General features: G+C 37.7%; 1 protein-coding gene across 1 annotated transcript in view; it reads left to right on the top strand.

Moving 5' to 3' along the window:
* Window positions 1–25,713, top strand: part of LOC106926383 (ephrin type-B receptor 1-like) — a 99,312-nt gene that overhangs the window by 54,792 nt on the left and 18,807 nt on the right. The window contains exons 9-17 of the mRNA XM_088004847.1: window positions 1,305–1,429; window positions 11,431–11,596; window positions 11,971–12,076; window positions 14,698–14,759; window positions 14,854–15,051; window positions 20,040–20,287; window positions 23,696–23,763; window positions 24,188–24,335; window positions 24,836–24,985. Of these exons, the coding sequence (XP_087860973.1) occupies window positions 1,305–1,429; window positions 11,431–11,596; window positions 11,971–12,076; window positions 14,698–14,759; window positions 14,854–15,051; window positions 20,040–20,287; window positions 23,696–23,763; window positions 24,188–24,335; window positions 24,836–24,985 (1,271 nt within the window). The remainder of the gene's footprint in view (window positions 1–1,304; window positions 1,430–11,430; window positions 11,597–11,970; window positions 12,077–14,697; window positions 14,760–14,853; window positions 15,052–20,039; window positions 20,288–23,695; window positions 23,764–24,187; window positions 24,336–24,835; window positions 24,986–25,713) is intronic.

Below are 25,713 nucleotides of genomic sequence, written 5' to 3'. Positions count from 1 at the left end.
TGTGTTTACAAGCGTCTGTGTGTGTAAGCATACCCTGGGGCACAGTGGATTAAATGCGGGAGGGATGGCTGGAGAGATAAAGGAAATTGAGCCACAGCCTTTTAATTCATAAAACATGTTACAGGTTTGTCATCTCCTACCTCCCTCTGTTCCTCCCCCTCTTCACTTCTTCCTGCACATTCGCAGCTTTAATCCTTTCTTAACTCTCCTCTTCTGCTTCTTCCTCTCTCTTCCTTTTCTGAGCTTTATCTCCCCTTACCCTGCACTCCTTCTCCTACTCAGCCTGCTGCTGTGTAATTCGAACATAACGTAACCGAGTTATTGCTCCATCGAAATCTTATGGAGACATACATAAGTAATACTTCCACTTCTACTTAAATTTAGATTTGAAAGCTACTTTTCTCTGATGGAAAATATAATTGACCTTATCCACTGTAACAGAGGCTCACTTGTAATCGAAACCTGATCCACTGCCACTCTGCCACTTTCCAACTGCATTTTCAGCTGATGTCTGATGCAAACTCCTCATACTCCTGAAATATTGTATAATACAACAATATCATCTATCATCATCGAGTTAACTACGATTGCAGGGGCTTTTTAATGTAGGCAGTAGGTTTTCAGTGTCGTTCGCAGAACTTTATGATTTGAAACTCAATGCACTTAGAAACAAAATTGTAAAGCAACGGATTGACATGAAAGACTAAGGCTTTCAAATCACAGCTCATTCATACTGTTGGACTTAAATGCACTGATACTTCTTAAATTACACCAAAATCTCCGGATTACTTAGCTTTTTAAGATGAATTATTGATTTTTCGGATACAATGGCTAAAGATGATTCACTGTAATACATGGAGAGAAAATGAAATTACTTTGATTCCTTTTTTTCCTCCTCTCTCAAATACTTTTCATTAAGGCGAACCATTGCAGTGCATTTCATTGCTATCTTCAGTAATAGCCTCCATAATTCCTTCATGTCTTCTCTTAACAAAGAACTATAGCAGAAATATGATTTAGGAAACTATCTTATTAAACATAACTAGCAGCTAAATCCTGAAGTCTATTACAGCCAAATGTGCACAGATCCTGAGATCACAGCTAAAAATGCATTTGAATATTACACTTGTTCCCACATCAATTTTATTTCACATCCACTGAAGTAGAAACCTTTTTCTTTGCAAACATTTTAAGCATTTTATCATTACATTACACTCTATTTGCATATTTATAATGTCTAAACATCCTGGTGAATCAGTAAAACTCCTAATCGGTTGGTTGTTGTTGTGTTTGTTTTATACCAGCTCCCTCTGAGGTTCCCATAATGCACCAAGTGAGCTCAACGAGCCGCAGCTTCTCTCTTTCATGGCCGCCACCCGAGCAGCCCAACGGGATCATCCTCGACTACGAGATCAGATACTACGACAAGGTAGGCTGGAATGATAAATGTGTGTGTGTGGCTGAACATTTTGGTGTTTTGTTCTCAGCCAGTAATCTGCTGGGAGTCGATAAAACAGGAAGATCAATGTGAAGTGCATTAATGTCATTTAATTAACTGTTGGTAAGTACTAGAAACTGCTTTATTTTGCAAACACCTTTGCTCACAGAGATCTGAATGCTTGTTTCCTCGTCGATGTCTTGCCATGAAGAAATTTAGATTTTCTTTTTTTTTTGTACCTCAAAATCTACAAGGAGAAAATTTTAGTGATCGTGAACTGCAGCTGTTATTACTGCACTACTTTCAACTGAGTGAGATTATTGTCTGGGATTATCTCCTCAGCATTTTTAGCAACAAAAATCACAGACTCAAGTTGATTCTTTGAATTTTTTTTTTTTTTTCTGGAAAATTTCTGCTACCTTTTCCAATTTATGGGTGTATTGGCAAACTTTACGAGATATCAATATTATACATTTTACGACTTTTAAACGCAGGAACTTGTATTATTTCATGTCTAAATGAAATCTAAATTCAGCTTAACTTTTAAAGCATAAAGTACATATATTTATTGTTTGAACTGATTCTTCTTCATTGCTTGCATAAACCTCATAGCATATTTTCTGCTATTAGCATTTAAAGCTTTTTAGTTATTTTTTGATACTCCATTTTAAACTCTTACAGTAAAATCTGTTTACATTTCTAGTCTTTATAATGTTCACACTTTCAGTTCTTAAACTTTATTTTAATTTGATAAAGACATATTGTTATACTGAAAATATTAAAAGTGGTGAAATCTATTATAGATTACTGAGTGCAGAAAAGTGTTTGACATCCTACAATATTCAGTATATGCATTTAAAAATATAACGAGGCTACAACACCATCAGTCTCTAAATACCAGGCTATGAAAAGTTTAATTAAAAAGAAAACCCCCAGAAGCCTCAATACAGTCTCTTTCTTCAAGCTTTGACAAGGTTGCTAATTGAATGAATTTATTGTCTACTTCAAATCAATCAAAGCAAGTGTTTTTGATTTGCTGTAAATGGATTTATAATAGCACAACGTCGTTTTGTACCTGGCAGAACTGTGCTGCTTAAAATATGGCAAACTTATTAGAGGAGGCAAATTTTAAACATTTTCTGTCGTGAATAATTAAATTAATGCTTTAAAAAGCTCATGTGTATTTTAAATTTGTTCCAAGTCACATAAAACACAGATGCCTCAATAGATGTTTAATATATTTATGCATTACGACATTTCTTAATTGTGTTGATTGCGCTTTTTAAACATTTATTTCTTTATTTTCACGTTCTCCTTCCTGTGACTTAACATGCCTGCTGCTCCAGCTGCTGATGAAAATAACCACTGCTGCGTTCGCTGGCTGACACACTTGGCATGATCATTAATTAAGGACAGCTGCTGGCGGAAAGCTGTCAACATGTTTGTGATTTGTTTAACTGTTGCACTTTCTTCCTCACTGGTGGTAGATGTCCAGTCAAGTAAATGCATCATCTTTGACAGAATCATCTTGTAATTAGTGAACATGGATTTTTAAAGTAAAAGGCAGATCGTTTGTTGTAGCCTGTGGCCACACTGACAGGGTCTCACAAAGAGTGAAAGGCTCCTTTCAACAATTAAACACAAACGCACACTTTTCTTAACTATTGGCTCTTGTAAACCAGCAGACATGGGAAATGTTTGGAGGTTATGGTGACATCCTTTCAGATACTGTAAAGCTGTAATAAGATACAATTAAACACTTTAATCCTTTGCTATATGGCCTTATAACAAGCTCATATTTTAATTATTTAATGCCAACAAAATATGAAGCATAATGATTAATATTTTGTGATTCACAACCTCAATTCAATGCTTCAATTCTGACCCTCCACCAAACAGCAGAACTAAGAAAAAACTAGAAACTTAAAGCTTTTCTACAGCATTCAGTACCAAAAATGACTTTTGTCTAGTCAAAGCAAAGGTTTGGCCGCTCTTTTTAGGAACAGTAGTTTAGCATTTGGATTTTATTTTTTAATTTGGCAAAAACAATCACTGATGTTTGGACAAATCTGTCCAATCACCAGACATTACAAGTGCTAGATATTAACCAAAGCAAAATATTATTACTCACTTCCAAACACAAAAACCCCTAAATGTCAAAAACCGACTTTATTACGAGTATGAGCCTAGCATTTAAAACGCAGGATACATTTTGTTAAAGGAAACGGTCAATGCAGGGAAATAGATGCTACATTTCCTTAAATGAGGAGTAAAATGTAGTAACTGCTGAGAAAGCAGGTGCAAAATGGCCTATAAAAATATAAATTAGCACTTGATCAGAACAAAACTTCTGGTGATAGACTGCAACATTTTGTATTCAAATGATAGGATTATTTCCAACATGTTTTTATAATTCATTAAAATACTTAAACATACAGATAAACAGAGGTTTGATTTGATTTATAGTAAATTGATTGGGGGAACTGAGGATCTGTTTAGAAGATTCAAGATAGATTTTAAGGTTCAATGAGTAAAAACTGTCATGTGGAGGTATTTTCATGAACTGTGACATGTGGAACAGGTTAAGTTGAAAATAACTGATGCGTAGCTCATTTGGTTCAGATGTTTCAGACTTGCATCGCAAATGGAAACATTAATATTTGTTCAGACAAATTGCTTTTAAAATCAATATGTATTAAATTTAGTCTTTTGTAGCTGAAATAAGAGATGTTGTAGTAAACACAACCTCAGTCGTCCATATAATTTTTAGCATCATATTTCTTTACTTTTTTCTGGTTTCATATTTCAAATTGTGCACTGTGACCCGGTTTGTGGACAGTCCTGACTAATACTGGCCGTCTGTTTGCTGAAGGAGATTGCCTCCCAGATTCCTCTCGCTGTGTTCATGTGTTCATTTCTGTCTGTGGACTCTGACACCTCTGGGATCACACAGATTCTGTCATCAGGGAAGGACTGAACATTTTCTTTCCAGAAAAGTGAAACCTTTCCTCAACCTAAAGGTGTGGATGCTGAAACTTTTCAGTTTTCTTTAAAGCCTTAATGCCATCATCATCAGACTAAATAAAAGATGTTTTTTGAAAAGTATTTTTAGGCACTTTCTTCAAAACTCAGTGGAAGTTTAGCTTTAGCTTTCGTGCAATAAGTTAAAAATATGTGCAGATACTTTGTCGCTCCTCCCTGGGGTTTAGTCAGTTAGTCCAGTGTAGTTTTTCCTATCAGGTTTGCTTCAGGGGGATCCTGAGGTGTTTGTAAGCCATGTTTGATATGCAGTTCCTCCAAGAGGCTCTAAATCTACCCTAGAGGGTTTTTTTCTTTAACATGCAAACATTTTGCAGAAAATCTCCATAAAGGCCCAGAAGGTGCCCTTATCGATGCTCTCTGTAGGTATCTGAGTTTTTCTCTGTATTTAAAGGTAATGCACCAGCCTCTTAATGGAAGTTGTGTTTTTATTTGTTTGTACATGTGTGGTTAACAATGTAGCTATCAAGCTGTCAATATCTGAATGCAGATGATAAATGGAGCCGCAGTTTAACCCCCGGCTTGCCTGACAGATGGAGAAATTCCCGATAATTTTGAGTCAGGCAGGAAAAAGAATGCCAGACCCGGGGCGGTGTTAAGAGCTACTAATTCAGGGGTAAAACTTGTGAAACCAGATTGCTTTCCCGTGAAAGGCTGCTGCTGCGTTTCTGTCAGGAGTAAAATTTCCTAAATGAAAGAAAATGGGATCTCTTACTAAGTCCTTGTAATTTGCTGAATGTTAAGCTGTGAGCATGAAAGGTAAGTTACTGGAGTATCTGTCACCTAAAGCAAAGACTGTTCACTTCTTTTCTGAAGCTGAGCCCAGACCTGGAAAAACACTTCACTGCAGATAGATGAAAAACAAAAAGCAAATCACCTACAAGGAATTGCGTAAGATACACTGAAAGGAACACGAGCCTCCTCACAACCCACTCATTTTTACTCCTAATCCACCTGTCTTTGCTCTACAACAGATATAAGCTTTTTTTTTTTTTTTTTTTTTTCCTTGGTTGCAGTTGCTGGTGTACAAGATTTCTCCTCCTTTCATTATGTACTGCAAACGTTGCCAATTGTGGCTCTTTTAGGCTCAATTTCAGCAGTTGTCTTTAATTAAAACATTCAGGCTCACTCTTAGCGTCTGAGTTTATTGCAGTTTTCACAGTAAACATCCCCCAACAAGCACTGAGGGGGACCCTCCCCAACTTGTTGCTGCCACAAAATGAGGATGTGACAATAATAGTGATGCAGTAATGGATTGCAGGTGTTTAACTTGAGCAGAGAGGTTATGTAAGTGGTCTGGTTGTGCTTTTATGGTGTAAAAAGAACCAATATTCTGCTGGTCATCTGAAATATTACTAGAGACTGAAATTGGCCAAAATCTTTAGATCTTTTTAACCTCAAAAGTCTTTGGGCAGAAACACAATATGCACAGAAAAGTGGAATGCTATAGAAATAACACAAGAATTGCCATTTAAATCAACCAAATGTTACTTTAATGCACGTTGAAACCCCGAAGAAAACATACTGCTCTGGCATGGACTTACAAAGAATCATTCATAGTTACAATAATAATGAAATTACACACAGTTACATGCAGCTTTCTACTTTGGTAATAACACTGGCTTCCTTCTTTTCAAAGTATGGCCTGGAAAACAGGATCCAATCAGAATTTGCCCGTGTAATAAACCCAGTTAGGGAATATTCGAATCAATTTACAGTTTTCATAAAAATCACCTCCAATATTTGTTTTTTCACCCATATTATAGATGATTCCACCCGATCCCCATTTTCTGTGCTTTAGTAAAATGGAAATGATGGCCTAAAGGTTTTTTTTATTTAGCATTTTTCTGGCTACTTAGTACATTTGTACAAACTTCATGTAAAAATGTAGTAAAATACTTTGTACAATCCATTAATTTAGAATCCTAACATGAAACTTCTGACATTTTTAAACAGTTTTTTGTTTTTTATCCATTAGAACTACATACTTCTCATATTCTTTGTCAGTTTTTGTCTGATTTGTTTCTGCCGAAGGTTTTTTTTTAGAAGATTACTCCGATCTGATGCAAACATGTGCCACTTTTTCAGCGGGACTCTTGAGACAGAAAGAAGGAACAAATGGATCTGAAATGATTTGTAGACTTTTCAGCTAATACTGGATGCTGCAGAAGAATGTTGGTGGATGAGATCTGTTTACTGAATTCTCCAGAAAGAGGACCATATGTTTGTTTTTGAGGAGGAGAATAAAACTGAACAAGCGTTTCAGACAATTGAGCGTGTTTAGTCTGGAATTCAAAAGTGTGCACTTAAATGCAAAACCAAAAGTCGTGTTGCACTGGTTAGGACTGTGATGCTTTGCAGTAATATTGGAAAACAAATTATCTTTGAAAGCTTATCCTTGAGTCCTCTATGCCAGCAAATAAGAAAAGGCTCTATTTAACTTCACAACTATCTGTTTTTCTTTTTTTGTCACTTTAGAGGGAATAAACAAAAAAAGTAAAACAAAAACTCTGTCCAGAAACTAAACGATGCATTTTTAACTTCCTCATTGCAGAGTTTTCTCAGCATACAGAGATGTTAATAATTACCTCTTGAACCTTTTCCCATTTTCCCATAAATATGTATTAAGCCTCTTTTGCCCTGAAATAAAATCCAGGGAATTAGTAAGCAGATACCATCTGTGTGTAATATAATCTCAGCATAAAGGCCTCGCAGGGCTATTGGAGAACATTATTGAAAAGAAAAGTGAAGGAAGAGTAGGTCATAAAATTATATCCTAAAGCTTTGAACATATTATGGATTAGTGTTAGATTTTAGTTTGGAACAACTGCAGACCTGACCCCGCCCTCAACCTGAGCTAACAGGCCCAGCTAAACGACCAATTATGATAGAAGCACTGAAGAGTCCCGTGGTAACTCTGGAAGAGCTGCAGAAATCTCTAGCTATGGCCAGAGGACCTGCGCAAAGTCAAACTATTAATGGTGCACTTCATAAATCTGGTCTTCATTTAGAGGTTTTCCTCTAGGGAACACAGAAAAGAAAAAAAAAAGTTGATTTACTTTTTGACCTACACCTGAATCACAACCATGAAACATGGTAGTAGCAGCATCATGGTGAGGGCCACTGGAGTTGATGCAAGTCATATGGATGAAGTTGCAGTAAAAGCAGATCCTGGATGCGCTGTGTGAAATGGCATGGACCGGAACCAAACGGGAACTGAAATACCAAAACGATGTCCAAGGCTATTTGGAAACCAAAAAAAAAGATCAATTTCATTCTGTAGATGAGGATAGCTGTTAGAAACATCCCCAAAGACCTGCATACACTGCAAATTATTCAGATTTCATTTACAGAAAATTCAAAACATCGTTTTACAATTGAATATTTATTTGTGTTCACGTCATATGAGATCGAGATAAAGTAAACCCACACAAATGATGTGGGTTTTTTGCTGGGGTTAAAACTCAGACATTGAAATGTACCTTCACAGCAACGTTTGCAAATTCATAATTACTCGATTTCTTGTTGAAATAACACGGACAGAGTTAAATTAAAACCAATTCTGATCAGGACCGAACAGACTCGGGTTCCTGCAGTTCGATCCAGGAAAAGGTGGAAAACGGCAGACATGATGTCGCATAACATGATGTGCTTTTAACACTGAGGACAATTACAATGAGTGAGTGAGATATTTATTACAGCTGCAGTCAAAACTCGTACTGCGCCCTGAGTCGGCCTTATTTGCTGCTAGGTTTCCGTTAATAAAGTCTCATATTGAAGTCAATTAGGATTCTGCATTTCCCACTGTGAAGCAGTCAACCACGTAAAGACTAATTTTAGCTCATAGCTTTAAGTGAAGATGTCCTGTGGGAGCAGTTTGATAAGCCTGGTGAGAGAGGACACACAGCTGTGCTGCACCCTTTTTTCTGTCATTTTTTTCACCTTCCTCATCTCCTGCAGCTCTTCACTCCATCCTCCCTCACTCCCACTCTATAGATAATGAGTTTTAATGTAGTAAATTTGATATGGTGGAGAAAGTCAAAATTTTCCCCCAATACTTATCTCTGTCTGCCAGGCCTTCCCAGACGGCCTGCCCCCTAACCTCTTTACTCCAGTCAGCATGGAGTCGAGCTTTCCTCGCCACACACAACTCCAGAATCTGAACTCCAGCACTGATGCAACGTCTTTTCTGTGCAAAACTTACCTACTTTTTAAACTTTAAAATCATCCAAAACCCACCGCTTAATTATCAGCAACATCGTCGACTTAAATGTGCAATAACATTTTGCAAACACAACATTATATGGTCGTAATTTAGGTCAAGACAAGGAAGGAGGAAAAAGTTTGATCCCATCATGATTGGTATTTTGATACAAGAGAATGGGTTAATGACTGACATGTGGAAAATGGGTTTTCGCCATGAATATTTATGATAGAAAACTCAATCATCTTTAACCCCATGTCTTCTCCTGATAACCCTCCTTTTTCTCCCCAATCTACCAGCGATTTCCACCCACTCCTGTCCCTCCTGGGCGGTGTTCCTCATCACCACCATCATCTCTTTTCCTCTCCACTTTGCTCTGCCGTCGACCTCCCCACCCCGCCGTCCTTCATTCTCGTGCCTATACCTTCGCGCCGCCACCACAGCAGACCTTTCGTTCTGCCGCCCGCTCTTAGATTTAGCCTCTGTAAAACCTTGTTATCTGAAAGAAAATGACAGAAAATAGGAAGTCTAAAATGAGAAGAAGGGGGCATAGATGGAGGTAAAAGGTGATAGCCTTGGATTTATGAGATGGGAAAGATAATATGGAGACGAATGCAAAGGGAGAAGTCCACATGCTCGTCTTTCTCTGTGGGTAAAAGCTAATTAACTGCAATAAGCCCTTATTATATTTGCATAGAATGGAAAGATGAATGACTCAAAAGAGCAAGGAGGAAGAAAAATGGTCATCAGGAAAGGGTTTAGGTGTGTTGGAGAAATAATTGACATAAAAATGCTAATCATCCATAAGCTGAAAGACGGTGAAAATGAAATATGAACAGGGTTCTTTATGATCCATATAGATGTTGATGTCGCATCATAGCGGATTTTGTAAATGAGAAGCATTGAGAAGTCCTGAAAAAACGGAGGAAAGCAGCTCTAAATCAAAACGTCAACATATATTTCAGAATGTTTGCGCCCTGATGTTGCTGTCTACGGGTGGAAGATGCAACAGTGATGCTGCAATTTTCTCTTTTCAGTTTTCTTTCAGGCAGATGAGCAGCTGAAATAACATTCATGATGGAGGAGTTTGCCTGGTGGCATTAAGAATCAGGACTTCACTGAAGATGAACATTTTGACCTTTTAACAACAATGTGGACAACATTATGCATAGGCAACATGTGCAAAAGTGCAGCAAGTTTGTGCTTCTGCCGCTTCTATAAAACAACTTAAAATTTCATTATCTGGCCTTTATTAATGTGTTTTTGACTAAAGTAGCAGCTTTCTGACTTGATGGTGATATTAGGGTTAAAAGTGTCTAAATGTTTGACTTTAGAGTCAGAAACTGGATACTTATTTTGCATTCTGAAGAAAGAAACATTTATAAATGTGAATGAGAGCAGCTGTTTTGGGAATATACAAGAGAAAAAATCTCAAGGTACACTAGGCAATGGTACCAGTAAAGCAATTTGTGAATGGCGGCTTTACATACATTTAAAATTTATTCCTGACAAAATATGATGCGTATAAAAGTTAAAGTTGAAGATGTAAACGTGGTGAATAAAAAACTTGATTTTATAAATTCCAACCTGGTTGGATTTAGAACCATTTTATTTTGATAAGGATGAGGTGGTAGAACCCTGGGGTATCAGATCATCCATCCTTTCATTTTCTAGTCCCGCTTATCTGTGCAAGGTGAGGGGCAACTGGTTCCCACCTGCAGTGGTCTTTGGGCGAGATGTGGGAAACGCTGTGGACCGTCACTGGGTGCATCCAAGCATGTTAATGGAAAGTCGAATGAAAGAAAAAGTTTGTCAGGAAAATGTGTGCATTCCTCGTGTTGAGCCACAGCTGAAACATCAGCAGTGATTGTTACTTAGTGATCCAGAGTCCCTTTTCTGACAAAAATATTTTCTTTTGTCAGAAAAAATTGGACAAGAATTCCAGAAAATGTCGGTTTGGCGCGCCACCGACAACCTTCTGTCGACTTCAGGAAACGCAACACGATCATTATCCTCTACATAAATAATGTCTGTGTTGAGACGGTGCATTCATTTAAGTTCCTTGATGTTCACATCTCTGACTGTCACGCCCTGGAGATTCTTAAAAAGGTACAACAGCAGCTCCATTTCCTGAGAATCATCTGGAAAGATGATCTGAATCAAAGCTGCTGAAGCCAACGGTGGAGTTTACTCTGGTGTATTTAATTTCTGTTTGGAGAGAGTAATTAAGACGTGGATGTCTTTTCCCTTCTCTGTTGAACAATTGCTGGCAGTTTTTAGGTCTCACAAGAGCTGAAAACATCACTAAGGATGTTACACATACCGGTGACCAAATGTTCGATCTAGATCTATTTAATCAAGACTCACTAAGAGCTTTTTCCTATTTACAATATCTATTTTAACTAACCTTCTCCTTCTATTTTATTCTGTGATTGTATTTTGTTTTAAATGTATTTTATCTCATAATGTCTTTTCAATCTTTCTGCACTTATTGCATTTTTAAATTTATTTGTGCTGCTTCAATCAATCAATTAATCGCTTATTTGTTTAGCACATTTCAGCAACAAGGCAGTTTAAAGTGCATTACATCACAAAAACACAAAGATAAAAAGCCATTAAATTCACACACACATCAATACATCACTCTAAATTTAACTTTTTGCTAATATTGAAATTTATTGGGATGCACCTGCAGTGATTGTCAAGGTAAAGTTTAGTATATCGGCATCTTGCTCTGCCTCTTCTGCAGTTCCAGTCGTCGTTGCTGAACAGTTCAGTGGTCCAGAGCGATACACCCAACGTGGTCCTGGAGGGCCTGAGGCCCGGCACCGGCTACGTGGTCCAGGTGAGGGCCCGCACCGTGGCAGGCTACGGAGCCTACAGCAAAGAGATGCTCTTCCAGACCCTCACAGACGGTAAGAGCGTGGGTGGCTGGCTGGACTGTGTGGAGATGTGAGTGGAGGTTTTCTGCTGGAGAGGAAACGGGTTGAGAGAGTGGAAAAGGTTGTAAAGTGCAAACCTGGCTGTGAGGCAATTCATTCTGCCTGCATATTGAGTGCAGTCATGTAAAATGAGTGTTATTTTTTTGGAATTATGGAAGATTTTAGCTGTATAGCATGTATTCACTTTAGGATAGGCGTGTGTGTGTGTGTGTGTGTGTGTGTGTGTGTGTGTGTGTGTGTAAAAGACAAAAATATATAAAAAACAGATATGCCTATCTCAGCATTGCTAAATTATGTATGTGTGTGTGTGTGTGTGTGTGTGTGTGTGTGTGTGTGTGCCTCTGCAGATGAGTACAAGTCAGAGCTTGGACAGCAGCTCTACCTGACTGCAAGTTCTTTAGTAGGCGGAGTGTGTATCGTCTCTTTGGTAGCTCTGGCTATCGTATGTACCAGGTAACACACAGCAGACACACAAATAAACACATTTACGCTGCAAAAAACTAAAATCTTACCAAGTATTTATTTTTGGCAAGTTTCTAGTGGAAATATCTTAGAAAACTTGAAATAAGACAAAAATATCTTCAAATCAAAATAAATTTTGATTTGAAGATATTTTAAAATATTCTTTTAAGTCAATATTTCCTTAATATTGTTCCATTGGCAGATTATTTCACTTACGGGGAAAATGTGTGCCTAAGGAACTAATACTTTTTCATCAGTATAAAGGAATTATTGACTTGATAAAACATTTCTCGCTGAAAAGTTACTTGTAAGATTGTTTTCAAGTTTTCTTAGATATTTACACTAGAAACTTGACAAAAATACATTTATATTAAGTCTTCATTCAGCTGCTCCAGCAGCTCTATTGACCTTCCTTTGAATATCAGGATATGGTTTTCAGGTCAGGTGTTTTTATTACAAGATGGTTTCAAAGTGCAGAGAAGTCTTGAACTTGAGTCGTATGGTAAATGGTTAAAGGTTTTATATAAAACAACTCAGTTTAGTATTCCATATAGATTAAAAGAAAAAAAAATTCAAACAAGCAAAACAAGAGCAGCACATCTGGAGATAAAATGGGAAAAAGGTTTGACAGGTGGAAGTTGTCATTTCAGTTTTTAACCAAACTGACTTTTTTTATTTCTTGATGCTTTGTTCTTTTGACAATAATATAAAAAGACACTTTTTTCCAAAGATGTGTGTTTTTGGTTGTAATACATTAAAACTTTTTTTTATTTTTTTTATTGTATTGTCTACTCTGGGCATGGTAAAACTGAATTAGGCCATTTAATGCTAAACACAAATTCTTGGAAATATTATGTTAGTGATTATATCTCAAAGCACCTTCCACTTTTTCATTTTACTTTCATAATATATGCAAGATAAAGATTTCTCCATTAATGTGCCACTCCTCTAGAAGTTTAGGCCTTTGAGATCTGAGCCAATATTTTCTTTCTTTCCATAACCAGGTGTGCGCCTGCGTTTAATCTCTCCCTGCAGACCTGTTCTCAGGGGAGGCATTATTTTCCAGGTTGTCCCATTTCTAGTTAACTTTCAGGCTTCTCTGACCAAACTTATCTGGTTTTGCTCTCCCCATATCTGTCCTCTTCAAATTTCACCAGCTGTTGCTAGTTATTGGATGCTTAGCCACAGATTATATCTGCTGATCTTGTCTGGCCAGTGGGCATTAGGGATTCATCTCACATAAATGTTGCTGAAGGTTTGCTCTCGCTGATTGTTGACTGTGTTGTTGGACTCAGTAGCCTAAAAGCTAAATCAATTTCACAACAAAGACCAAGATTTATGTTCATTTGCGCTGCTCTATTTACGTGTGTGCCAAATGTTATGACCCTATAAAATGGTTTTCCTGGCCAACATCTGAATTTCTAGCTCCCTGTTTGCAGTAATGTAATGTCTTAAATTATAGATATGTTCTCAGGGTTACTGAAAATCTGGAGCTCATATATTCAATTCACTCGCAAAGTGATATCATTTAAGCTTTTGTTTCTTTTTAATTTTGATGAGTAAAAACATAACATTTGGTTTCTTAGAAAACATTGGAAGAAAATTATTTTCATTGCATGAATATTTAATTCTTGATGTCTTGTCTAGAAAATCATAAGGTAACTCTGGTCAGGGTATGAAAGACCGTTACACAACACGCTGGTTGTTTGTGCACTGATGTGTCAAGATGGAAGACACTGACACACCAACTGTGTTTCCGTTAAACATAAAAGTTTGTAATAAATTTGCTCAGTGGAAACAAGGCAACTTCCAAAATATTCACGTTTGTTAGGTAAAAAGTTTTTACGCCGGGATGACGGGGTTTTTGGGCTGCACCAAAGTAGAGTTAATGGAATGCATGATGTTATGCAGAAAATGCTGAAATATTGATATGATTACATCCGCCGCTGACATGATTTTTAATGACTTATCATATGAACAAACTTATTCAAATGTGATTTCAATTTTATTTTTTATTTTATGGAAACACTGCAATTGCATAATTGTGTTTTTTCAACATTAGCGGGATATCAACAGAAAGGAAACAGCTACAAGTGTATTAATGCATGCATATAATGAAAGAACATGAAGTATTCTCTGATTGGTCTCACATGCTATAGTGATTTCCTAATAAATTGAATTCTGGGTTTTCATTATCCATAAGCAGTCATTGTCAAAATTAACAAAAATAACAACTTGAACTACAGTTTATCCCTTTTAGATTTCAACTATTTATTGAGGTTCTCCTTTATTGTGGGTCTTGTTAAGATCTAGTGGCATATGGAGATTCTGCGGGACGTTTCTGCACTTGTTCCGTTTGCAGAGGAAAGCAGGAAAATGAGTGCTGATGACACAGAGCAGTAACAATCCTTCAATCCTAACTGGTTCTAGACAGACTGTTTCGGCAGCAGATTTTTTAACAGGATAACTATTTTACTTCAACCCAGTTTGAGAGAAAATTGCCAATTTGCATTTTACTCCTGCAATATTTAGAGCTGCTCTGTAAAATGTATGTGCTCTTGCGACTTCTCCCCCTGAAGCTTTGTCTGTCTTTTTTTTCCCTCTGACTGTAGGAGGAGGCATTTGAAGGAGAGTGTGTACGGCGACAAGCTGCAGCAGTACAACACAGGAGGAGGTAGACACACAATCTATATTTTATTAGTGTAAAAATAATTAAAAACTCCTGGATTCTTTTCATAAAAAAGTTTATTTGTGAACTTTCTTTACAGAAGTGACTCTGAGGCCAGACATGTTTAGCGGTCCCACCCCCACTGTGACTTTTCCCACCCTGTCTGAGGGTCGCAGTTCACCAGGGGTCAAGATCTACATTGACCCCTTTACCTATGAAGACCCCAACGAGGCGGTGCGGGAATTTGCCAAAGAAATCGACCCTTCTTGTGTCAAAATAGAGGAAGTCATCGGATCAGGTAGAGATTTTCATAGGTTTAGTCCTTTTGAACTGTTGCTTAATTCATTTTTTCTCTAAGCTTTTGTTTTTTTTTAAAAGAAAATTAAAATTAAACTCTCATCTCATTTTTTTTATGTTTAGAATAAGATGTAAAGAAAATGTTTACTTTGGTTTAATTGTGATTCCAACTCTCAAACCAGATAAAACAACGGTGCCACATTTCAGTGTCGATGAGAAATATCTGGAATCATGCAATGCCAATTTGTCATTTTGCTTTATTATTTTTTCCTTTGAAGTCAGCATGTTTTATTCATGCTGAAAGCTTTCACAGGAATAAATTAAAACTGTCTTCTTGCATTTTCTTGTGAGCTCTGTAGAAATGCTGTGTGATGTTTGGCAAAGGAAGAACGATGGTCACGAAAGTTCAGCAGAAGTTATTGTTTTGATGCTGTAATCTCTGGATTTAATGGAGGAAATTGCAAAATGTGTCAAACAACATCTTGGTGAGAGACCTTCATCAGCCAAACATATTCTGATGATTAGAAATAATCAATCGGCTTTGTAGACATTCATCACACAGGGCGTTGATTTGAATGTTTACCTGTTTCTGTAGAAACTGACTGCGCTGGTTTTGTTGTGCATTATTTTTGATGTCTTAATTGGATCAGTCACTTAACATCATACTGGAATTTGATTTTTAATTTTGTATAAACACCCATTAAATGTAATATTTTTAAAAGAAGCTCTTAGAGCATTTTTTTATTATATAACTTTTAACATATTTGAGCAACACAATAATTTTGAACGATTTGACTCAAACAAAAAGAATCAGATTGCTGAAAGAAATTAATGAATCTTTTTGTTTCACCATAATATTTTGCTATAAGCTTAAAAACAATTATATTTCCATAAATATTTCTTCAATTAAGTGTGATTTGAAGGAATGATTAGCGCCAGTTTCATGGATAACTTTATTTTTAAAGGAGGGTATTATGAATTTTTATATGATTTATTACACAATAAAATACCATCAGATGTCATGAAAATGCTGTATATATTAAAAACCACCTAATAGAAATTTGACTTCCTATCTGATGCCTTGAAACTGGCCTCTGTCTCTTTAAGAACCTCTCACTATTTCTGCCCACATAAATGCTTCTACCTGCCGTCCATTGCTGCCGTTTACAGCCGTTCCTTGAGTTCAGCAGATGCATAGTTCCTCCAGGTGTTTGCTCATTTCTGCTGCCGCTAGTCTAGTGGAGCTGTGTGGTAAGGCAGAACTTTGGGTAAACAGGTAGACCATAATATGTCTGAGCGTTAAGGCACCCATGAATGGCTGCCATGGGAGTCAAAGCACCGCGCTCAGTATGTTTTTGATGAGGGAATTACATTCTTACATTTTGCATTATTGCATTATAACTCTCCATGAAAAGTACATTCCATCCATCCATCCATCCATCCATCCATCCATCCATCCATCCATCCATCCATCCATCCATCCATCCATCCACACATACACACACACACACACACACACACACACTCTTGTCCCTTTGTGGGGTCGGGAGGTGCTGGTGCCTCTCCAGCTGACGTTCTGGGCGAGAGGCGGGGTCACCCTGGGCAGGTCGCCAGTCTGTCGCAGGAAAAGTACATTCAATTTCTTTAATTATTTCAGTTGTGTATAAGCTGCAGATATTGCTCCAGCCCTCGTCGAAGTCTAAATGTTTCTCTTCTAACAAGATTGATTTAGTTTTCATCTTTTTTCTAGATTTTAAAGATGAGTCCAACCTCTGTAGTGCTTTACCAGTCCTTCTCATTGAGAGTTCATGGGCATGTGGTATTTCGTATAATTGAATCTTATTTAGTGATTTAAATAGTTCAAAGATCAGCATTATAAAGAACCATGTGACGGGGATTGTGAACGTGTGAGGGTCGCCATGTGAATGCTGATACCTCTCTGCTATAATCTGCAACTCGTTTAGATGCCATTACCTTTCATTTTATGGGATAATATTTTTCTTTTACTGCAACTCGGACCAGGTTGAGAAATGTTTTTCCTTCAGATGGTCTGCTCCTGATAACTCATAACTTATTTAACACAGGACCAAAAACCAATCACACCCAAAGAGCCCACTGAGCCCTGGGTGTTAAAGGTCATGAACCAGGTCCAGACCCTCAACACTGCAAGTATGTGCTTTGGCCTTTGGTCTGTTGAACCACTTTGAGGGGCTTTTAGTAATCCCTCCATTTGGTGCTTTATTATTCTCAGGGAAGGGTTTCTCATTCCAGCCAGAAGTGATGGAGAAGGGATGAAAATGACAGGGAGGGAGGGGGAAGCACAGGGACGGGTGAAATGAGATGTGGTCAGACTTTGAGTCCGTCAGCAGCTCCATAACTCACTTTTCACATTGTTTCACTCTTGTTTTCCTCCTCTGTACTCCTTTGATACTTTATCCGATCTTCAACGCTTTCTGTGATTTAGACCCTCTGGAGTTTTAGTTTGTTTTTGTTCAGACAAATCCTGAACAATGAACCATGGAGGGAAAAGCAGAATAACAGATTGGGAAGTGAAGATAAAAGAAGAAGAGAGAGCCCTACGGAGATAATAAAAATATCCCACCTGACTCCCTTATTCCCTTCCTTTGAGATAACGCTCTCCTTCCATTACTATCACTCAGCCTGTAGGAAATGTCCTTCACAAAAACCACTTTGCTTGACTGGAGAAATGTCGTGAAACGCATTATGTTTATAATATGACAGACTGAGACATCTCATCTAACAGTCCTTTACTAACAGAGTGTTGATTGAACCTAGATTTATGGAGCATCCTCTCTCATTCCCATCCCATCTTCTTTCCATTCTTCCTTCTGTGCTTGTTCTGGTTTACAGCACTGACACAAGATAGTTTTTAATGAGCGATGATATGTGGAGCACAGATCAGTGTGAGACTCAACGGCACGGCCCTGTCATCCAATTCCCATCTCTCATCTATTATTCACGCAACAATTTTTCATCTGTGCAGCAACGGCTTTTATTTTGAAGTTAATTCAATCCTCATGTACCCCATCATCATGTCTGTGCGTTTATTTTGACAAAAGATGTCTGTGCCTTTGCAGAATGAAAGTAGTCTGGTTGCTGAGGTTGGAGCTAGTTTTTAGTTACATGTAGCAGACCAGGTAAGTTTATCAGGTGATGGATTATAAAAGTTAGAATTAGTTCAGCTTCTTGTGAGGGATTGCTCCTTGACACTAATTTGATCAGTTTTTGAATGAGGTTCAATTTTCATTGTTTGTTTGATGCTTTTGGAAAATTCAGATTATTATTATTTTTCTCCCAGGTTGTATTTGGAACAGAGCTTGTGCTAAACTTTTTTTTGCGACGTTATTTTGACTATTGGGGTTAAAAGCATCCTGCTATAATGTATTTTTACCCATCGATATTTAAAATAACAATGACATTCAGTGGTATTTAAGTTTTTTAAATTAATTTTAACCAATATTCAACCCAAACAAGCTAAACAGGGAATCAATATTGTGCGATTTCACACCAAGCAGATGAATTTATGTAATTTTTTCTCAACAGTCACAAAAACCACTGACTTTCCTCCCTGTAACTACATATAAACAATGAAAATAAACAATTGTACTTAAAGTTTGAACGATTATATAGCCAGAATGCACAATCTTGGGTTCAGGGACAGACTTGTATCTAAGATTTGCTTACACTGCGATGAATAAGTATTCCCTCTTTAAAGCTTTCTTTTACTTTGCTTTTATTCAAACAATTCAAAGTTTCAATTAAGTTTATTTGTTTCAGCAACAAGAGAATACATCATAAAACAAAACAAAAAAGTCACAGATTGTGAAGCCAGTAACAAATTTTGCATTTTGTCATCAAATTCATCAATACACATCAAAATATTGGTCAGTGTTCTAGTTATGGGAGTAACTAAGTAGGTGGGATTTTAGTCCACATTTAAAGGAACTCAGTGTTTCGGCTGTTTTGCAGTTTTCTGGAAGATTGTTCCAGATTTGAGGTGCATAGAAGCTGAACACTGCTTCTCCATGTTTGGTTCTGGGGATCCAAAGACTCGAACTCAAACCTGAGCATTTCAGAACAAACTAAGTTTTCAAATTATGATATCATGTACAAAGAAACAAACAGAAACTGTTAGGGAAGTAACACAATTACAGTTTGGAATGCACTTCAGTTTAAAGTTTATATACAAATCCTAATTTGACCCCCAGGAGAAGGGCATTGCCTTTAATTTGAGTCTTTGGAGATTTTCATTGTTATCATGTTTTGTTCATTCGTGGGAGTCTTATTTAACTAGCTGCAATTTGTCCTGGTAAGAGTCTCTAACTCCTACACATTGAACCTTTAACTATTATCTTTTTGAAACTTACAAATAAAAAGCTCAGTAATAACAGAGATCCCCACTCAGTCAACGAATATAGCAAGATGTTCACAAAAGATTGAAACCTATGGACCCCGTGATTCAGCGCGCTCTCTTGATCCATTAAGCTTTGTTTAATCAAGAGATTACGAGATGTGTCATGCAAAGCTATGTGTCTAAGCAGTAATAATAGCACAATCCTTTTTATCTTGTTCACACGTCGAAAACACAACCTTTCCTCACCCCAGAGAGCAGCAATAAATGGGATTCGTTTGTTTGTTGCACTTTTAAGCCACACACACACAAAACATTGCCCTTCAGTCTCTGCTTGCTCTGCTGGAACTGCTTGGATTCCATCAGAATGAAGGGAGTGTGAAGCATCAGAGCGTTACCACAATTAAAACACACCAACTCAGCTGCTGTAAAAACAGTAGGAATGTAATTATTCTTCTCCATGCTCATTTGTAGTTGATAATGAGTTACAAACTGAAAATTTTGCTAATGATGAATTCTGTGCAGCTTTCTGGAATCTCATGTAGAATTTGTTCTTTACCTTTTTGTGTTTTGCCGTCAAATCTTTTGCTCTACTGTCGTTTTTTGTCATTTTTAAGGTGAGTTTGGGGAGGTGTACAAAGGTCGCTTGAAACCTCTTGGGAAAAAAGAAATCCCCGTAGCGATCAAGACTCTTAAGGTGGGGTACTCTGAGCGTCAGAGGAGAGACTTTTTGGCCGAGGCGTCGATCATGGGCCAGTTCGACCAGCCGAACATCATCAGACTGGAGGGCGTGGTCACGAAGAGCAGACCGACGATGATCATCACAGAGTTCATGGAGAACGGCGCACTGGACTCATTCCTGAGGGTAAGAATCATTCTGCCAGCAGATCACTGTTTACAGGGGTCCTCTGGTTATCAACTCAGTACTTTTATTCTAGGTCAGATTTATGTAGGGTTGAAACGATTAATCTGATTAATCGTGATTAATCAATTATAGAAATCGTCGTCAACTAATTTGTTAACTAAAACAAAAGTGCCAATTGCTTAAAAATTCAACATGTTCAGAGCAGTAATTAAACCAAAACTATACAAACACAATATGTTGCATTTAAGATAAAAACAACCTTTGTCCATAGACTCCAGCCAAAACTCCTCCAGTCACCTCACCTGACTCAAATTTGCTAAAAGAATGCTGTTATTGCATTTTAAGCAAAAAATGTTTCAGTTTTATAAGGAACTGAATTATTTGTTTAACTGCATTTTTAATGTATTTCTGATATCGTGTAAAAAAGGCTTAAGTGGTAAAATGAAACATTTTCTTTATCTGATTAATTGTCAGAATAATCAGTTGATTAATCGATAACTGAAATGATTTAGTTGCAGCCCTAGTTTTACGTAGGCACATTGAATAAATAAATGTGCATAAATGTGGAGTATTTATGTACATGCTGTACTGTTAGGACAAACTGCCAGTGGAGGGGAGGATTGCGAGCTTCAAAAATGACACGTAAGAGGAGACAGAAACGGCCTCCTGTCCTTCCTTTTTTAGCTTTTGCTCTTTTCCTTCCTGTACTCTTCCCTCATCCTGCCAGCCTGTCCATGTCTTTGATCCCGGCCTCCTTTTGAGGTGCTGCTAAAAACAGAAAGAGAAAACTCTTTGATGCCCAGTTCTCACAGCGCGACCCCATTTGACTCAGAAACCATCAGATGACTCGCGCGCGCGCGCGCACACACACACAGACACACACACAGTGATCGCAGTGATCGATCCTGGCGGTGTTGCTGTCCTGGCGTGACCGTCCTGAAGGGACTGGACCTGTGGCGCCTGTGCGGCTTGTTTGTGTGCACCTAGAAGAAGGTTTTTCCCTGCGGAGGATTAGGCCAGGGGAGCATCAAAGGCACAGTTTGCTGCACAAAATGAATTAAAAGACACACACAGCAGACTGCAACTATGTCAGTCGGGGGCTTCGCTAAGGTTTAAAAGATACGGAGGAAAGAAACTGAGATGTGAAAAAGGGGGGGAAAAAAATAAAAAATCCAAAGTCCTTTTTAAAGTCGGCAAGTGCAGCATATCCTACAGTACAAACTGAATACTGTAAACATGTTTCACAAATTGACCGAGATTTATCTGTATTAATCGGTTAATGGAAGGATTATAAACATGGCTATGAATGTCTGTGAAGATGTCAGGCTGTCCCACGGGGGCTGCGTGCGCCATCAGCCCACTTCACCTAAAGGCAGATTGTTAGCAAATGTCCTCTTTAAAACGGAGGAATCATAAGCCAGTCTGAGGCATTTATCTGTGCACAGGAAAACAAACAAACAAACCAAAAAAAATGTGTTTGTTTTGATTGAAAACCCATTAATTCTGGGATATTATCACAGATTAATCCACTCTCCTAGAAAGGTTTAGTGCCGGGCTGGAATATGTTTATCACTTAAAAATAGGCTTATTATCTCCTCACTACTGCCACAAACTCAAACATGTCTGCATTTTAGATCAACACAAAGATTCTCGGTTTTGTTCTGGACTTTGACTATGCCTTTCCTGCACTGTTTATTTATCTATCATTCCATTATAACTGTGGCTTGCTGGTTTTCCTCCAGAATGACTGTAATTAGCTTTGTACATCTTCCCTCTGCAGTAAAGCATCTCCTCACCATGATGTTGCTTCCATTATGTCTCAGTATGGAGACGGTGTGCTAAGTTATTTTTATACATTGGGATTGCATATAGGCCAAATTTTGCCCCAAAGCACCTTCTTCAAACACAAGTTGCCGTTTCCTCTGCATGGCTCCTGGCAAACTTTAAGTGGAACTTCTTATAGCTTTCTTCCAACAATTACTTATTTTTTGCTGCTCTTTCATAAAGGATAAATTTACTGTGTGCACAATTAATAGCTGATCTGTCGACAGATTCTCCCACCTGAGCTCTGGTTCTTCTCTGACTATGTTTTGATCGATTAGATAAATTACCAATAAATTAAAGATTGGACTTGTGGTTTTTCATTCAATTAAATGTTTAAACATTTTTCTTAATTCTAAAGAGAAACTAAATAATTTGGCAAAAGCTACTAGGATTAAGAGCTACAAATATATTTGCAAACCTTTTATTCCTGAAGCGGTCAGACTTCTCAGTGGAGCTGCAGTGGTTTGATGTTTTATGGAGGGATAATCCATGCAGGTTTGCTTTTAGAAGCGTTTAGCTTACTTAACTTTCACTGCATATTATCTCACCTGCCAGACTTCTAATTTTACTGCACAGTTGCTGATGATGAAAACATAAAGTTACTGCAATATTTTGTTTCCAATTGCTCATTTTCTTTCAAACTGTGCTAGATTTATGTCAAGGATAACTTGCATCTTGTTAGCTAAGTAAAACGTTTTTGCTCAACAGCATCTTAATTCAAGATGGTTTGTGACTGAACAAGGATTTTGTGTAACAACATTTTACTGAAAGTTACTACAGATTATTAGTGCTATTGTAGATCAAAGTAGAAATTTGTGGTCAATTTCCACCAAAAAACAAGAAACAAATCTTGAATATTCTCTTATGAATGTATGTATTTTTTTCCCTAACTGTCCCGGGTCTTTCACGACGACTTTGCACCTGCAGGAAGTCTTTCTGATGTAAGAAAGGAGACCAGATGCACCACTTAAATGTTGGAAAGTATACAGGACTAATAAATTTACCAATTCAGTCTTAAATGACTGCTGCCATTTTTATTACAAATTTATGACTTCATAATCTCTGTAAATCTTACATTTTTTTTCATGCAATTTTCTGGCATTACAATGACGGAGAACAGTTTAATCTTATAAATTTATGCCTTATAAAAACATTATAGTAAAAATGATTTCATATTTACTATGAAATCAAAAAGAAAATGAAAATCATGGTAATTTTTAATTTATCAGGAATTATCCATCTGCAAAGCAAATCTGTGTCAGTTTTGAATTGCACTTGGGACCACACAGAATCCCTCAAGGGGCCTCAAATGGCCCCTGGACCACATTTTGGACACACCTGGTTAAAGGGTCGAGATATTAATTCAAGATGAGTGTCAGTGTATTCCAAAAAAAATTAAATTAGTGATTATTTTTCATTTATTTTATCAAGATTTATACTCTTCTTTGCTTTGAAAATGTATGTTATGTGCACTTTATAATACTGTTGTGTCTTGTCAACTTCAAAAGTTTAAATAAATGCTAAAGACCTGTTGAGAAATATTTTTGGAAAAAAAGAATCCAGTCATGTGCTTCTGTGTTTTAGCAAAACGACGGTCAGTTCCCGGTAATCCAGCTGGTCGGCATGCTGAGAGGCATCGCATCTGGAATGAGGTGCCGACACACACACACACTCACTCACACAAACACACACTAATCCATTTTATTACAAAGATAAACAGGAAACCTTCTCTGATCCTTCAGTGATTGATTTCCTTATGCAGAACGGCGCACACTTAAACTCCTCTACCTGCTGTAATGTAAGCCCAGGTATTTTACTAGCAGCGTTACAACTTGGCAGCTTGAGATCTCACATCCCAGCCTGCAGTAAAACACAGATAGCGTCTGAGTTTTACTGCAGGCTGTGAGCACGCAAACATACAGAAATATTAAATCTCATTCCGATTTTATCGGAGGCGGCTCACACACGAGCACGGAAACACACAAAGGCACAAACACACACTCTAAATTCCATTAGTGCACCAAAGCTTGCAACAGATAACACACGTTGAGTCAATAAATCCTGTTGATGTTGCAGGTACCTGGCGGAGATGAGCTATGTTCACCGGGACTTAGCAGCGCGAAACATTCTGGTGAACAGCAACCTGGTGTGTAAGGTATCCGACTTCGGCTTATCGCGTTATTTGGAGGAGGACACCTCTGACCCCACCTACACCAGCTCTCTGGTAAGGAGTAAAAAGCTTCTCTGTAATAATTTCTTGTGTATAATTTCCTTCAACAGATTGTATTTCAAACACAGGAATCCAGGATGTTGTTATATTACATCCTTTAATCGTAGATTTCTGTCAGCAATCTGAAAAGAGAAGCTTTTGTGTGACAAATACTTTGTTTTTATTAGAAAAGAAAAGATTGGAAAACGTATGTTTGTTCAAATTTTTTGAGTTTTGTGTGCTTTTTCTTTACTTCATTACTTCTAAAAAACAGGGAAAATGAATGTAATTAGCTCTTCTGATACAATCAATATGCAGTTTCTTTCATTTTTTTTACACTTCCATGTCTTGCACTATTCTGATGCCCTTCCTATGACCTTTTTCTATACTTTGTTCTGCCTAAGCTGAATTCCTAAGTATGACAAATTCCCTCAATGCAGCCTTTCTTTTTTCGCTGTCATCTTTTATCTCTGCCTTTTGTCTTCGTTTTTTTTTCTCGCTCTTTTTTCCCTCAGGGGGGTAAAATCCCAGTGCGGTGGACGGCTCCAGAGGCAATCGCCTACAGGAAATTCACTTCTGCTTCAGATGTGTGGAGTTACGGGATCGTCACCTGGGAGGTGATGTCGTACGGAGAGAGACCTTACTGGGACATGAGCAACCAAGATGTAAGTCACCACCTGGTTACCTGTCTGTCTGACTGTCTGCTGCTCTGATGTCTGCGGCTGTTTGGTGTTTTCGGAGGCTGCGCTTGTTTGTTTTTCCTTGCCGTCTCTCCCAGCAGGGAGTCGGCACGTCTGAGGAAAACATGCGGAAAATGAGGACATCAATTCATGTGTCACATGTGTTTTTCTTCCCTGAGCATTAGTCCAAAGGTATCAGGATTGTGCTTTCAAGCAGATGTTTACTGCAGGCGATACTTTATTGTAGTGACAGCTTTATTCCAATTACCTTCACAGTATGATCAATTTGCTGCAGCATTTCTTTACCTTTTTTTTTTTATTTGCATCGCATTGATTCTATTAAGTTCTCTGAGATTACATTGGTCCTGCTGTGATTTAGGCTAGAAATAATCACCAGGTTTATAAAAGAGGACATTCCCATTTCTCTGCTGTTTTTCTGTCGGCTATAATTTAGAAGAGAGAACTATTCCCCAGCTTTCCCTGAGTTCTCCATTTTGCTCTTGGAACCGAAAGAAAATGGAGTTCAGAACGAGAAGTTCTAAAAGATTGGATCACATACTTTTTCATTTTTGAGGGATTTTATTCTGAGGATATTATATCAAACTGAGATTATAGTTTGTTTTGGCTCTAAAGCCTACTTCAAAGTACCAAGGCTCTAAATCACATGTGTCAAACTCAAGGCCCGCGGGCCAAATGTGGCCCGCCATGTTATT

This window comes from Poecilia mexicana, unplaced genomic scaffold (assembly GCF_051168715.1).
Source record: "Poecilia mexicana isolate PSO_F unplaced genomic scaffold, ASM5116871v1 scaffold_4, whole genome shotgun sequence".
In the NCBI taxonomy this organism is placed as follows: domain Eukaryota; kingdom Metazoa; phylum Chordata; class Actinopteri; order Cyprinodontiformes; family Poeciliidae; genus Poecilia; species Poecilia mexicana.
This window is presented reverse-complemented; position numbering and strand designations above follow the sequence as displayed.